The following is a 13,631-nucleotide window of genomic DNA, read 5'->3' on the forward strand; positions in this document are numbered from 1 at the left end:
GCCAACCACACCCCTGGCCCTTACGCAGCCTGCAGATGGGGCAGTTGTTGGCCTGGTAGCGCAGGGTGTCGGCGCAGGTGTTGCAGAGGCAGAGGTGTCGGCAGGGCAGGATAAGGGTGTCACGGACGTCCGAGAGGCAGACGACGCACTCGGCGCTGTTATCGCTCACCTCGTCCTCGGCCACCTGCCCCGTGGGAGAGATGGGAGCCGCTCAGCCTCAGTGTCCCCAGCCCATGCAGCAGGAGGGTGGGTGCTTGGGTGCCCTGAGAGCTTGCTGCAGTGTCCTGCCTGAGTCCCTGGGCTGCCTGCTCTTGAAATACAACCCTGGGACCTTATCCTTCCCCTCCTGGAGGCTGGGAGATGGGGCTAGAGCCATCAGGCACCTCACGGAGGGATGCATCCTTCACCCCAACTTCTCTCTCCCTCCCTCCCTCTCTCTGGCAGAGGGGGAGGCATGTCCCATGCTTCGAGCCCCACGGTGCCCTCCTAAGCCAGCAAGATCCAGTCACCACGCTCCCAAGGGACTACAAAGGATGGGGGGAAAAAGGCTCAAACCTTCAGCTTTCTGCCTCTGGCAGCTTCAATGACAACATGAAACACCTGTACCGGCCCGGGCAGCTCCATGTTGTGCTGCAAACTCTTGCCCCGTGTGTGTTTTAGCTGCTGGACCTGTGCTAGGGGAAGGGGGACAAGGGAAGACCCACGGGATGCAGGCTGGGGGATGGAGGCACGTACCTTGGAGTCCTGCGTGTTGTACTTGTTCTCGATGCCGTAGATCTCCTGCAGGAGATAGCTCACACCGTCCACCTGCAACCCCACGGGGAAGGGGTGAGGAGCAGAGACACAGCCCCCCCCAGCCGCTGCGGCTCCCGGCCCCCTCCTTGGGCCAGCCCTCCTCACCCCAACATCCGCGGCTTCTCTTTGCATCGATGCACTTGAAATTGCCGGTGGTCCCCAAGCTCCCTGGGAGGCAGGAGCAGGGCAGGGGCAGGCTGCTGCCCACACAGGGGTTTGCTGCTCCCCGAAAGCCCCTCGCCGCCTTCCCCCCCAGGGGTGTGCAGGGCAGTAGCTGCCACTGCCCGCGGGGACACCTGAACACTCACCACTTGCTTCTGTTTGAGGGGCTTCACGCAGAAGGTGCCGTCACTGTGCTGGAGGGAGGAGAGCACACAGGTGGGTGCTGGGGCTGAGCACCCCAGGGACTGCTGTGCTTGAGCACCCACCTGCCCTATGGCTGTCACCGCTCCCACCTCGCTCCCAGCCAGCCCGTTTTGCAGCAATTCTGTTTTTTCTCGACACCCTGGTACCAGGCAGGTGTGGGATGTCACACACATTGCCAGGCTGGAGACTTGTTGGAGCAAGGAAGATGGAGTTGAGACCAAATGCCTCAAAAGCAGGTGCTTAAAATCAAGGATTTGGGGGATATTCCCAGAATTTCAGGAGCAGCCCCAAAATAGCCCTAGCCCAGCAGCCCTATCCCGAGTCCCGCGGGGTTTCTCCAGGCTCTTGCACCCGGTGGGTGAGGGGGTAGGAGGGGGGTAGGATGGCCCCATCTCAGCACTTACCTTCTCAAAGGTGGCCAGCAGCACGTGGCAGTGCCCGGTGTGCTCTGCAAGACACAAAGGGACACGCAGGGCTCAGGGGACACGCAGGGCCAATGGTGGCAGCAAGGAGAAGCAGGAGGCTCTGCCTGGTTGGTGCAAGGGCTGGCACCGCGGTGCCAGCAGCTGGGCAAGCCCAACCCCGCAAGGAACCCCCTCCTCACCCTCTCCTTCATCCACCACTGCGTGCACCACCATGGGGTACACTTCCCGGTCCAGGTCGAAGCCCAGCTGGAGAGAGACAGGAGGAGAGCCTTGGTGAGATGGAGCAGCGACGGAGGCTTCATCCCGCATCCGTAACCGTACCCGACCCTGCGGTCGATGCTACGGTCCAGTGGGACCCACCTCCTCCTCGCTCCACTCGGAGGGGTCGACGGTGTGGGAGGGCACACAGAACTGCTGGCACACCCCCCGCTTGTAGTGCACTGTCTCCGACTGCAGGCTGTTGTCCCTGGGGATGTAGCTGTCCCATGGAGAAAGGACAGAGTCAGGGGCACCGCGGGTGTCCCTGCGCTCCTCCCGGTCCCCCGGCTCACGAGGATGCCGGGAAGATGGGAGACAGGGGGGGGTCACTCCTCCCCTCCGCTCCTGGATGCCTCTTGGGGCTGAGGCAAGAAGTCCTAAAAAGAACTAAAATAATCCACAGGGCTAAAATAACTCCCGGGCAGCCAACATGGGACAGGAGGGGACAGGGACAACCCCACAGCCAACCTGGTGGGGACCGGGAGGGGCAATGATTTCTCCTGGTCTCAGCTCTGACCTGGAGGTAAGAAGAGGGAGCAGGATGGGACGGGGAAGGAGGTGGCGGGGGGTGGCAGGGACCCGGCAGTGGTGGCACCCGGGGAAGGCGAAGAACACCCCTCCAGCCTCAGCACCGCCGGCAGCTGCCTCGGGCCCCGAGGAGGGGAGATGCTCCGGGGAGGAAAGGCTCCATCTCCTTCAGCAGAGCCCCACACCCTGGCCAGGGGGACACATCGGGCTTGGGGGGACACAGGCCAGGCTGGAGGAGGGACACACACACGCCAGGCTGGGGCTCCTCACCTTGCCACCCCGTTGTGAAACTCCTCGCTTGCCTGGTAGTAGATGGTTATGGCCACGCGGGCGTCTGTGTCGAAGGTGAACTCCACGTTGTAGTGCACCTTGGCTTTGCTGACTTCTTCCCCCGGGGTCTTCACCTCCTCTGAGCACCTGGCGAGCACAGAGGGTCCGGGAGATGGGCACCCCTCGGGGAGGGCTCGGGGTGCCCCCAGGACTGTCCCCCCGGCAGAGACGGCTCCCCCAGTGCGAGGTTCCCCTCGGCACCGATGCCCCCCAAAAGGGCTGCCCCCTCCGTCAGGGGAAACTGAGACACGCCAGGAGGGCCCGGCATGCCCAAGGTCAAGCCTGCAGACTGGGAAGCGCCACAGACAGATTTCAGCTGTAATCCCAAATCTCCCAGCCCGGCTGCAATCCCCAGCCTCCCTCCAACAAAGCCTTTGGAAGGTGGGGGAGGAAGAAAAAGCAAAGCACTTCAAAGGCAGCACTAAACTCCTTTAATCCCGCAGTGGAGCCAGCGCAGCCAGTGCCCGCATGCGGGAAGCTCACCCGTGCTGGGAGGGAAAGGGGCACGTTTGGACAGCAACGGCTCGTCCCCTGTATCCTCCCGTGCCGAGATGAGAGCATCCCCGTGCTCAGCATCGCCTGGGAGCATCCAGCCTGACCCTTCCCTCCCCGTGGCTCATGGCCGTGGTGTGCCCGGCCCCGTCTTCCCGCCTGCAGGACTCACTTGACGAGGCGCAGGGTGTCCTTGCGGATGTTAATCAAGCTCCTGAGGGTCTTCACGGGTTCCTGAGGAGGTGGAGCAGCGTAAGGGAACTAGGACGAGAGAGACACCGGTGAAGGCAGACGCACATCCGGGGGTTACAGCGGCCGTGGACCTTGTCCCCGGACCCCCCAGTGACCCAGCCCTGACCCGACACCCTGTACGCAGGGACCCAGGGTGGCCTGCGCATCCTGATGGGTGCTGGGCACCCGCAGCTCCTGCTGGCACTCAGGTACCAGGCAGTGTGACAATGGGGACATCCCCCCTGCAAAGAGCAAGCCCAAAACCCCTTGCAGGGGACAGTTTCACTGGGTGGGGCACGCAGAGAGGGGCTGTTCCTTGTCCCTTTGGCTGGAGGGCGAGGGGGATGCGGGGCGCGCGGGGCACAGGGCAGGCAGGCGGCTGCTGATGTATTTTTAGGCTGCTGATGCAGTGTGGAGCTGCTGGATGAGGCTGGGCAGGGGGAAGCCAAAGCTCCCTCCCTGTCCACCATCCAAGGAACAGACACAAGTGTCCCTATTTTCTCCCGAGGATAGATGGGATTTGGGTGGCAGGGTCTCTGCCAGCCCTGTGCCCGGAGCAGGGAGCCAACAGGGTGGCTGGGCAGGACCACGCAGGCAGCAGCGCTAGGAGGAAGAGGTGTCACGCCATCCTCCAAGGTGACCTTGTCCTTCCTGGTCCTTCCTGTCCACCTGCACAGGGGCTACAGGGCTTGCTGGGGAGAGGGGACATGGTGGCAGTCAGGGGCCTTGGCACTGCAGCCACCCAAGGGAGACCGAGGGCACCGGGGAAGGGATGCAGGACCCATCTCCCCCCTCTCCATCTCCCAGGTAGGCTGAGCCCCAGGAAGGGATCAGCCCCCCCCCGGGGAGATGACATAGACACATGTTGGAGAGACAGAGGCTTATGCCGGGATCAATGCCTGGCTCATTGGTGAGCTGTCACCGTGTGCCAGGGGACAGCCAGAGCCAGGAGGGCGTCAGGTGCCATCGTGGATGGCAGATGCTCACAAGAGCCAAAGGGCTCAATTGCTGCCTTGGGAGAGGGAATAAGTAACCAAGCCAGGCTGTCTGGGTCCCTTCGTCTCCGCACGCTGCCCCCAGCCCGGAGGGGGGGCTCAGGGACAGAGAGGCTCCTGCTGCACCCCAATACTGAGGGGACAAGACCGACTGCAGGTGGCACTTGGGGATGCCCCGCAGGGAGTCAGATGCCCGTTTCCCACGTCCCTGGCGCCCTTGCACGGGAAAACCATCATCACCTCCCTTGTCCCCAAAGCCCTGCAGAGCAGGACGGACGGGGCTGCACAACCACCCTGGCTAGGGACCCATGCAGGGCTCGATGGGATGGGATGGGATGGGACAGGCAGCTCGTAGGACCAGGCAGCGCAGGCAGAGGCCTGCCCCATCCCTCCTCCACTAGTTGGACATCACCCATCGTGTCCCACCATCCCGCAGCTCCGGTCCCACAGGTGGCATCGAAAGGCAGGTTAAAGCCTGGGCTGGACCCAGTGCAGACGATGCCATGGGGCGCTTTGAAGATGAATCCATGGCACCTTGGAATTGCCACCCTCTCCCTCCCCTCCAGGAGGGGAAAAGGGTGGCCGAGTCATTAATCTGGTGTTAATGAGCTTTTTAAGGAGTCAAGCAAGCTAAACATGCACCTGCAGAATCATCTGTTGCAGCTGGAAGGGAGCAAGTGAGAAAAGGCCTCCGAGCTGGAGCCGAGCCATGTCATGACATGCCATGCCATGTCTTGATACATCCTCTGCTATTCAAATTAATGAAGCAATCCAATCTTGCTCATTTGCACCTTGCCCAGCTGAGCTGTACCCAAACCAGCCCACAGTAAGTGGCAGAGCTCGCCCTGGCAGGGAGAGCACCCATGGGTGCAAGCCCCCTTCCGCCGCAGCACGCAGGGGTGGGCGATGGAGAAGGAAGCAGGCAGCCGGGTGCCCCGGGCGCAGCCCCGCGGGGGCCGTTGGGCTGGGAAGGATGGGGAAGCGCCGCAGGCAAATTTCTTGCTGCAGAAACTGCTTTGCCGTTGTTCTTGGGCTCTTTCACACCCACGTGTGGGCTCTTTTTTTGGGGGGTTGGGCTTTTTTTTTGAATGAAATTTTGCAAGCCGGATTTGCATATCACAAAGGGGCTGTTTAAAGGACTTTTTGCATCTCCTCAATTTAAATCAAGCTGAAAAACAACAGAAAAAAAAACCTCACTGCAACTGTTACCCATTTAAAAATGCCATCCGTGCATCTATAGCAACATTTGGTCCAGACTGGCTTCTGTTAAAGTGGAAAAAAAACCCCTCAAAAATCTTTCTTGGGGCTTTTCTACAAGCAGATCCAGGCTGGTTTGCATGGGCAGGGAAACCCAGCGGCACGTTTCAACAGTCCTCGGCTTCCCTGGAACGCCCCGTGCTCTCCAGGTGCCACAAACAGCTTCTCCACTCCTTGGCCCCTGCAGAGGTGTCCCAGTATGGTGGCAGCTATGTAAACCTGCAATGCCCTTCCTAGCCCTTTGGGAACCTGTCCCGAGCTGGAAAATCCAGATTATCCTGTATCCATGGAAGGGAGAGTCTGCACAGCCCCTGGGCGCTCTGCACATCCCCACGGCAGTAGCGCTGTTAATAGCTCAGCCAAGGTGCTCAGCTCAGAGAGGACTCGGGGGACAATTTTTTCCAAGACCTCCTGGCCCTCGACACCCAAGGAACCCAAAATAAATCCCCCACCAAAAAGCACTGGCCATCTCCGACATTTCCAGCCCAGCCAGGGCTCTCACAGCAGGCCAGAACACAAAAGCATCGCAGCCAAGAAGCATCAGGACAGGTCTCAAAGGTGGCATCAGAGATGCCCAAATGATACCTGGCTTGAGCCAGAAACAACACGGGTTCTCACTGATCCCCCCGAGCCCCCAAAATGGCCTGACCCGAAAGCCCAGCCCCAAAACGCTCCCTGGGGAGACGAGACCTCAGTCACAGCTCTGCAGCCCAAGGCCGTTGGTAATTAAGCCAGAGCAATGCAATTTAGTTTGCAACGCTATATTAATTCTTTCTGCTGTTTCCAAGCTGTTCCTTTACCTTCCCCGCTGCTTCTGCTGTCGGGGCGTCTGACTCAGGAACTGCTCGCTGGGCAGTTTAGAGGCTTTTACTGTAATCAAGAGGATTTCTCAGCGCTCGCCGCTGGAGAGAGGACCCGAGTGCTGACTTTTCATTTTCTGGGGAAGCACAGAGGATGGAGAGAAAGACACTGGCTTTGCCCACCCAATGCTCACGGGTTTTGGGGGGTGTTCCTGCCCTTGTCTCTACCGGGATCCCTGCTCTGGCACAGCCCGGGGACCGGGCGCTTCCCCGCTGAAGGACCGTATGATGCTGCCAAAACGCTGCCGAAGCCGATTTCAAGGAGGAAACACAAACTGGGATGGCAGCAGCCTCACGAGCCCCAGCACAGAGCAGGCAGCATTCGAGAGCAGGGCCGTTGGCACCAGGCAAGCTTATCTTGACTCAACAGAAAAGCTTTGGTGCCTTTTAATTCCTCACCTCGAATTTTTTTTTGATGCTTGACACCCCACCCCACCCCCCCGGCTCCGGCCGATGCTGGTGAGCCACCCTGCTGAGATGCACCCAGAGGAGCAGGGGACGTTAACCCCACGGCTGAAACCCTCCGTGGGGACCGCCCCACTCTCATTTCCTCCCTTTCAAAAGGCAGCAAGCAGAAAAAACATCTCCAGGACCGTGGCGCCCAGGGACCTTCCCTGCAGCTGTTTCCCCGTGCCCCAGGACCAGCCAGAGCCGGCAGCACCCAGCACCGTGAAACCCACCGGTGCTGCCCGCAGCCCCCACCACCCCTTCCCCACCCCTTTTTTGCTAGAGCTTGGGGAACACTTTTGCCTGCTGCTGTCCAAGCTACTCTGCTTCACACCACGCCAGCGCCGTTCCTGGTGCGTCCCCCACCCCGTACCATCTAGGCTGGGAGATGGCTCCTGGCTGAGCTGGGAAAGGCAAGAGGAAAAGCAGCTCTCGGAGAGGGAGCGAGAAAGAAGGAGTTGGGCTACATCAGCCCATCACCCCTCACCACCTTCTTCACCAGCTGATGTTCTTAAGCCGGTGGATTTGTGCGTGCAGGCAGCCCTTGCGAGTTGGAAAACATGTGCAGGTCTGATGACCCACACCACGGGTACTGCACAGAGCAGCACCCAAAGGCAGAGGTCACGCAGTCGCCCGGTCCATTCCCAACCGCTTGCAAACCTATTCAGCCATCGCAACTCAAGTCTGGCAGTGAGGTGAGAGATACAGCAATAGCACTGTGTTGCTGCGGAGCATGTGGACGTGGGCAGACAGGCTGAGAGGAGACCCAGGTCAGTCCCCGATGGAGGACGGGCTGCAGCAAGTAGCCAACCCTTATATTAGACATCAGAGAATCCACTCAGGCCACCCCAGATGTCCTTGGGTGGCTCTGCCTTCGGGGTGTGACAGCCAGCAGCCTCATACCATGCACCCCCATGACCCACACAGGCACCACCATTTTGGGAAAGGGCACGCCCGGGCCCCGTGTCCCACCTCCCAGCTCCATACCCCCTCCCCAGCCCTGTGCCCCTCGGTGCCCACCACCACGGGCCGGCCCCGTGTCCCACCTCCCTGCTCCATACCCCCTCCCCAGCCCCGTGCCCCTCGGTGCCCACCACCACGGGCCGGTTCCCCAGGAAGTTGAGGTCACTGTTCTCGCCGAAGAGGTAACCCTCGGGGTGCGTGGAGTCAAACTTCTCACCGCCCATGATGAAGTGGTTGGCAAAGTAGCTCCCTGGAAAAAAAACATAGAGACCGCCTCAGCGGAGGAGGAGGATGGGGCTTCAACCAGGCGATGGAGCGGCACAAAGCCACCGAATCGATGGCTCAGAGGTGGCTTTGTCCCCAAGGTCACCTTGCTGGGAGCCTTTCAGGTTGAGCTTGCGTGCTGCCAGCCTCCAAGCAGGCAGAGGTGAAGGGGGAGCTGATCAAGAAGCGACCCTTCCTGGCTGCCTTCTGCCTGCCTGTCTTGCCCTCCCCTCTCCCTGCCTGCATCCCCCTGCTGCCAGCAATCCTGTCCCTGCCCGGCCACCGCGATGGCCGAAGCCCGGGCAGAGGGAGCCGGGATGGGGAGAGGCTGGTGCGGGGGTCCAGCCCCCCGGCAGCGCCTGGCTCGGGGGCTGCTCCATCCAGCAGGATTTAACGGGAGCAGATTCACACCCTGGGGCTTTGGCTGCCTCCCTCCCCGAGCGCAGTGCCTGCTCCCCTTTCCCTGCCCGGGAAATCCCTGCGAGCCCCAGCCTGGCCTGAGCCACCCAAGGTCGCCCCGACCTTCAACCATCCCCGCGCTGGCAGTGGCAGCCAAATCCTGGTCTGCGAGCAGGAAGGGGAGATGGCTCCCGGGGTGGCAGAGCAGGAGAGCAGCGCTAATCCTTTGCATAAACACCAGCTAATTTCCCGAGGAGGCAGGAGAGGCAGCAGTCACAGCCCGTCCTGCCAGAGCACCGCATCTCCCAAAGCCTGGGAGCCCCGGTGGAGCCGGGTTGGCTCCTACACCCCTACCAGACGCTGCCGGGAAGGGGCAGCACGGGCCAGGCACGCAGCCCTCAAAACGGGCTGGGTTCCTCCTGCCCAAAGCCCGGCATCGCAGACCTCGTGTGCCATTCGAGGCAGCGTGTCCGCAGCCAGGCACCTGCTCGGGATTGCCACGGCTGCTGCCAGAAAGGTGGGCAAAACACAACTGAACTGAGTTCTGTCAGTTCTCAGCCTCCAGCCTTCCCTAGGAAGGGCTCGCTTGCAGGAGGGAGGATTTTGGGGGGCTGTAGACCCTCTGGGAGGTCAGCAACCCCCCTGCAAAATGCTCCACATTGCCCTGATGAACGCAGCGTCCCTCCTTCCCTCACAGGGTAAAGCACGGAGCCAAAACACCGGCGTGTCCTGTCCCCTGAGCTGGGAGCAGTCCCCAGGTCAGGCACTTCTAACTAGAAGAGAGATTTTCCTCCCAGCCCGGCCAGGAGCCGACTGGTGCCTGCTCCTTGTCCGTGAGACCCGGGCTGTGGCTGCCTGGGGAAAAGCACAGGATCCAGCTGGGGCAGGAGGGTCGGGACTTCTCCTTAGAGGTGGGAAAAGGAAGGGAAAGGGGGAGGCAAACAGGGGTGGTGAGGGGTGGGCAGAAGCACCAGGGGTCAGGAGAGGCAACGGATGAAGGACGGACACAGCATCCCATGTCCCACCGGCCACAGGGATGGGGTCCGGCTTGCAAAAACCCCAAACCCAACAGCACGGAGCCATCCACAGATCCCCTGGGGACACCCCAAACCTAAACCTTTGGGGTCCACAGATCAAAGGAGCTCAAGCCTGAGCTGCAGCTCTGCTTGTAGGGACCCAAGTCAAAGGTTGCCCTTGGCTTCCAGCAGATGCCGCGACTGCCCAGGGCTGGATCAGGCCTTAATACTGCATCTAAAAACCAAAATCGAGCCCAAAGCCCAAGGGAAGGAGGAGAGGGGATCTAATGCCGGGGCAGGAGCGACGAGCGGGGCCGTGCAGCTTCACCCGAAGGCCCTGTGGCACAGGGATGCCCGGATGCAGCGCGCCCGTTAGAAAACGTCGACCATCAATTATTGATGCCTGCTGCTTTCTGGTCCCATTTTCCACCTACATAATTTATAGGCAGCTCCCCAGGAAAGGACGCGGCCACGTGAAAAAAAAAACCCAAGAGCAAAGTGCCTTCGGAGCTGCCTGCAGCAGCACAGCCGGGGGAGAACGGGGCCATCCAGAGCTTTTCCTGGCACTGACTTGGGGCGAGAGCAGGAGATGGAAAAAAATTATATTTAAACCTGCAGAAAAGCTTCCCCAGCACTGGAGGAAAGCTGGAAAACGGAGCACAGGCTCTCTGAGATGGCCCCAGCTGTGGTTTGGTGGGTGCTGGGGGCTCCCATAGGATGGGCAGAGGAGGCGAGGACCACGCTGCTGTCACCCAGTCTCCCTGCCGGGGGCTGGGAGCACCCTTGGGTGCTGCAGGCTCCCAGCGCACCCTGTGCACGGCCCAGGGGCTTCAGCTCCCCCTTTGCAGCAGACAGCACTGGCCCTGCGCTCCCTCCCAAGGAAGGTCCTCCAAAAACCTTGCCATTAAACAAAAGCCTCGAGTCATGCCAGGCTCTGCCAGGGAAGCACCGGCACGGGAAAGCCCAAGGCATCGGCAGGAGCCCCGCCGGGTGCCGGTGACCGTGCGGGCAATGGCTGGGTGGCAGAGGAAGGAAGCACCTTTCCAGCCACAGCCACCTTATTATCGGCTAATTATAAATCCTTAACCAACGCCTGCCCCCGAGGAAGGAAAGCCCATCAAGGACGGTCACATCGCTGAGGGAAAGCCGGGCTTTAATGAGATATTAAACTTCAGAGGCCTGGGCAGCGTGTGGGAAGGGCTGAACAGAGAGGCTGCTGGAAAGGAGGAATAAACCAAAATTGCCTGGTGTTCCTGGCAAACAAAGTGTGTCCTGCGCACCCGCCGGCACCGTCATGCGGGATGTTTCCAGCACCAGCCAGTGCCGATGACGCCATCGACCCCTTTTCTCCATGAGCACCAGGGATGCCACCTTACTCAGGGCCGGTGGGATGCCCTGAGACCAGCAAGGACCCCGTGGGTGCAGACCCTGGTGCGTGCTGTGGCCGTGCCTGTGGCTCTGGCACATGGTGGCACACGTCACGCGTTGTCCCCCGAGCCATCGCTGCCCTTCTGGGTTCTGGCTCGGCTCTGGTAACGCAGCCCCTGGCTCTCAAACATCAGAGCCCAGCTGTTTCGGCAGGGTCACAGCCCGGCTCTCCAAAGCGGCTAAAATAGAAAAGCTCATTTTCAGCCCATCCGCGTGCTCCCGGAGAGGGAAGCGCCAGGTTTTGCACAGCCTGCGGTCATCCCAGCCAGGTGGCCGTGGCACGGTGCTGGCACAGGGACACCCCGTGGCAGTGGGTGCCAGCACAGGGTGCTGCAGGGGCAGTGGGCACGGCACCGCCTGGGCGAAGTCCAGGCTGGTTAAAAGGCACCGGGTGCTTCTGCCCCGCGGTGACCGATCGCCGCCCAGTGAGCCGGCACACTGCGGCTTATTTAATTCAGTGCTCTAAAGCAGGCAGCCAGAGCCAGCGGCGGCCGGGGGCAAAGCCAAACCCCAGCCACTGCATTGCTCCCTGTGCCGTGGCAGTGCCACTACCGTGGGGTTGTGCCCCCCGGGACTGGGGTGTCACTGGCCGGTTAACCCCTTCACGCCTGTTCCCAGCTCATGGTCCCCCCTCCCGTGTGCCTGAGGGGGAGCTCGGTGCCGGCCTCAGCCAGGGACAGGGGCTGAAAGCCGGGGACTTGCCCCAACAGCCATCCCTCTAGCCAGGCACCGGGCTCCATAAAACAGCCCCTGCTTGCTCTCCCTCCCATCGCCTTTGCCAGCACGAGATTAGAGCCACTGAAGTAAATCCCAGCCTTTGCTCCAAAATATTGTCTTAACTAATCCCATTTGCACCCTTCCTGGCGGGGATGGGACCCCCAGGACGGGAAGGGGAGATGCTTGATTGGGACAAGATGTAGCTGCCCTATTCCCACGGGCTGCACTGGCCATCCTGAGCAAGCCTGCAGCTGAACAGCCAAAGCTACGTCCGCAGAGAGAGGGGAAATGCCCCGGGGTCCAGAGACACACACACACACACACACCCAGGGCCACATTTCCAAAGCCAGTGGCTGTTTCCAGGCGGCATTCGAGACGAGAGAAGCGCTGCCGCCACGGAGGAATCAGCTCCGCCGCCTGGCACGTCCTCCCCTGCCTCCCTCTCGGCTGCCAGCAGTGCTGAAGGCAAACCCCCTCTCGGATTAAAAGCAAACCAGCCATAATCTCCCACGGTCACCAGCCTGCCCTTGTCCCAGTGCAGATGGCCATGTCACCTGGGCACCTCCTGCCCCTCTCCCCAAGGACGCCAGGCAGCACCGGGACCACCCCCCCGCCCAGCTCTGCCCAGGCCCCATCAGTGGGACCAGCCCAGCTGAGCACACCTGAAAGCCCCGGTTTCTCCCTGAAAACCGGAGTTAAGCATCAGCCCGGTGTCCTCTCCCAGCTGAGATGAGTTTGGAAGTGCTCAGCTGGGTGCACTTGCTCCCCCAGAGCAGGGCACAGGACTGGCAACCCTCCACCCCTTCGTACCCGGATATTTCAGGAGCCCCTAAATAAGAAGCAGTCCCAAGGCAAAACCCCTTAATGCACGGAGCCGCAGCCCCTGCGGAGACCCCGGGGAGGAGCAGCCCCCAGGAGGGGGGGGGGGGTGTCCATTCAGCTGGCATCAAGGTGACAAAGGCCTTGAAACTGCATAAAAGGGGGAGCTGGGGGAGGACAGGCTGCCAAAGATCGGCCATCTCCACCCCGCAGTGCCCCGGTTAACCCCCGCCACTGCAGATGTGCCAGTCAGCTGTGCAACCGATTTTAGATTAAAATTAAATAAAAAAAGCGCCAAGCACAGCTTTTCAGGACAAGAGCATGGCATCAAGGTGACAAAGGCCTTGAAACTGCATAAAAGGGGGAGCTGGGGGAGGACAGGCTGCCAAAGATCGGCCATCTCCACCCCGCAGTGCCCCGGTTAACCCCCGCCACTGCAGATGTGCCAGTCAGCTGTGCAACCGATTTTAGATTAAAATTAAATAAAAAAAGCGCCAAGCACAGCTTTTCAGGACAAGAGCAGGGTTTGTGTTGGCTGTAATTCTTCCTAAGGAGGTCTTTATTTGTAATTAGCAAGTAATTTGTCACAGCGCTAACGATCCAAGCATTTACCTTATCCTATTAACTACCAAAATAGTTACCTATTAATAATATTCAGTGCCGCAAGGATCCTGTGGCAATCCCCACACGCACGCATGGTGCTCCCAGGCATCATCCGCTGATATCGGTATTTTTGCAGCTCTGAAGCGATACCCACCCAAGGACCGGACTCCATCGCCTCTCCATCACGACCCCTCATGCCCCCCCCCCCCAACACCTGCTCAGCCCGGCCCTTTGCAGGGAAAACCGAGGCACGGAGGAGAGGGATGGATTTTCCAAGGTCATGCACAAGGTTTGAGACAGGGCCGGACTGGGGAGCGGGAGAGGCATCACCGCCGAGCCTCGAGGCAGGGCGAGGAGCCGGGGAAGGCGAAGTCTCCCCGTGGCAGAAGCCGGGGTGCTGCTGTGGGGCAGGGCCCTGGGAAGGAGGGATCCCCTGCA

The 13,631-nt window shown here is 60.8% G+C and overlaps 1 protein-coding gene across 1 annotated transcript in view; it reads right to left on the reverse strand.

The window, feature by feature from the left end:
* The window catches only part of RNF157 (ring finger protein 157), a 16,972-nt gene extending 8,780 nt beyond the window's left edge, over positions 1-8,192 (reverse strand). The window contains exons 1-9 of the mRNA XM_019472109.1: positions 8,079-8,192; positions 3,367-3,455; positions 2,643-2,789; positions 1,947-2,064; positions 1,766-1,832; positions 1,566-1,609; positions 1,104-1,151; positions 736-807; positions 25-184 (exon numbers count right to left, since the gene is read on the reverse strand). Coding sequence (XP_019327654.1) covers positions 25-184; positions 736-807; positions 1,104-1,151; positions 1,566-1,609; positions 1,766-1,832; positions 1,947-2,064; positions 2,643-2,789; positions 3,367-3,455; positions 8,079-8,171 — 838 coding nt within the window. The 5' untranslated portion in view covers positions 8,172-8,192. The remainder of the gene's footprint in view (positions 1-24; positions 185-735; positions 808-1,103; positions 1,152-1,565; positions 1,610-1,765; positions 1,833-1,946; positions 2,065-2,642; positions 2,790-3,366; positions 3,456-8,078) is intronic.
* Between the last annotated feature and the right edge of the window lie 5,439 nt (positions 8,193-13,631).

The sequence above is a fragment of the Aptenodytes forsteri genome, unplaced genomic scaffold (assembly GCF_000699145.1).
Source record: "Aptenodytes forsteri isolate BGI_AS27 unplaced genomic scaffold, ASM69914v1 Scaffold243, whole genome shotgun sequence".
Taxonomy (NCBI): domain Eukaryota; kingdom Metazoa; phylum Chordata; class Aves; order Sphenisciformes; family Spheniscidae; genus Aptenodytes; species Aptenodytes forsteri.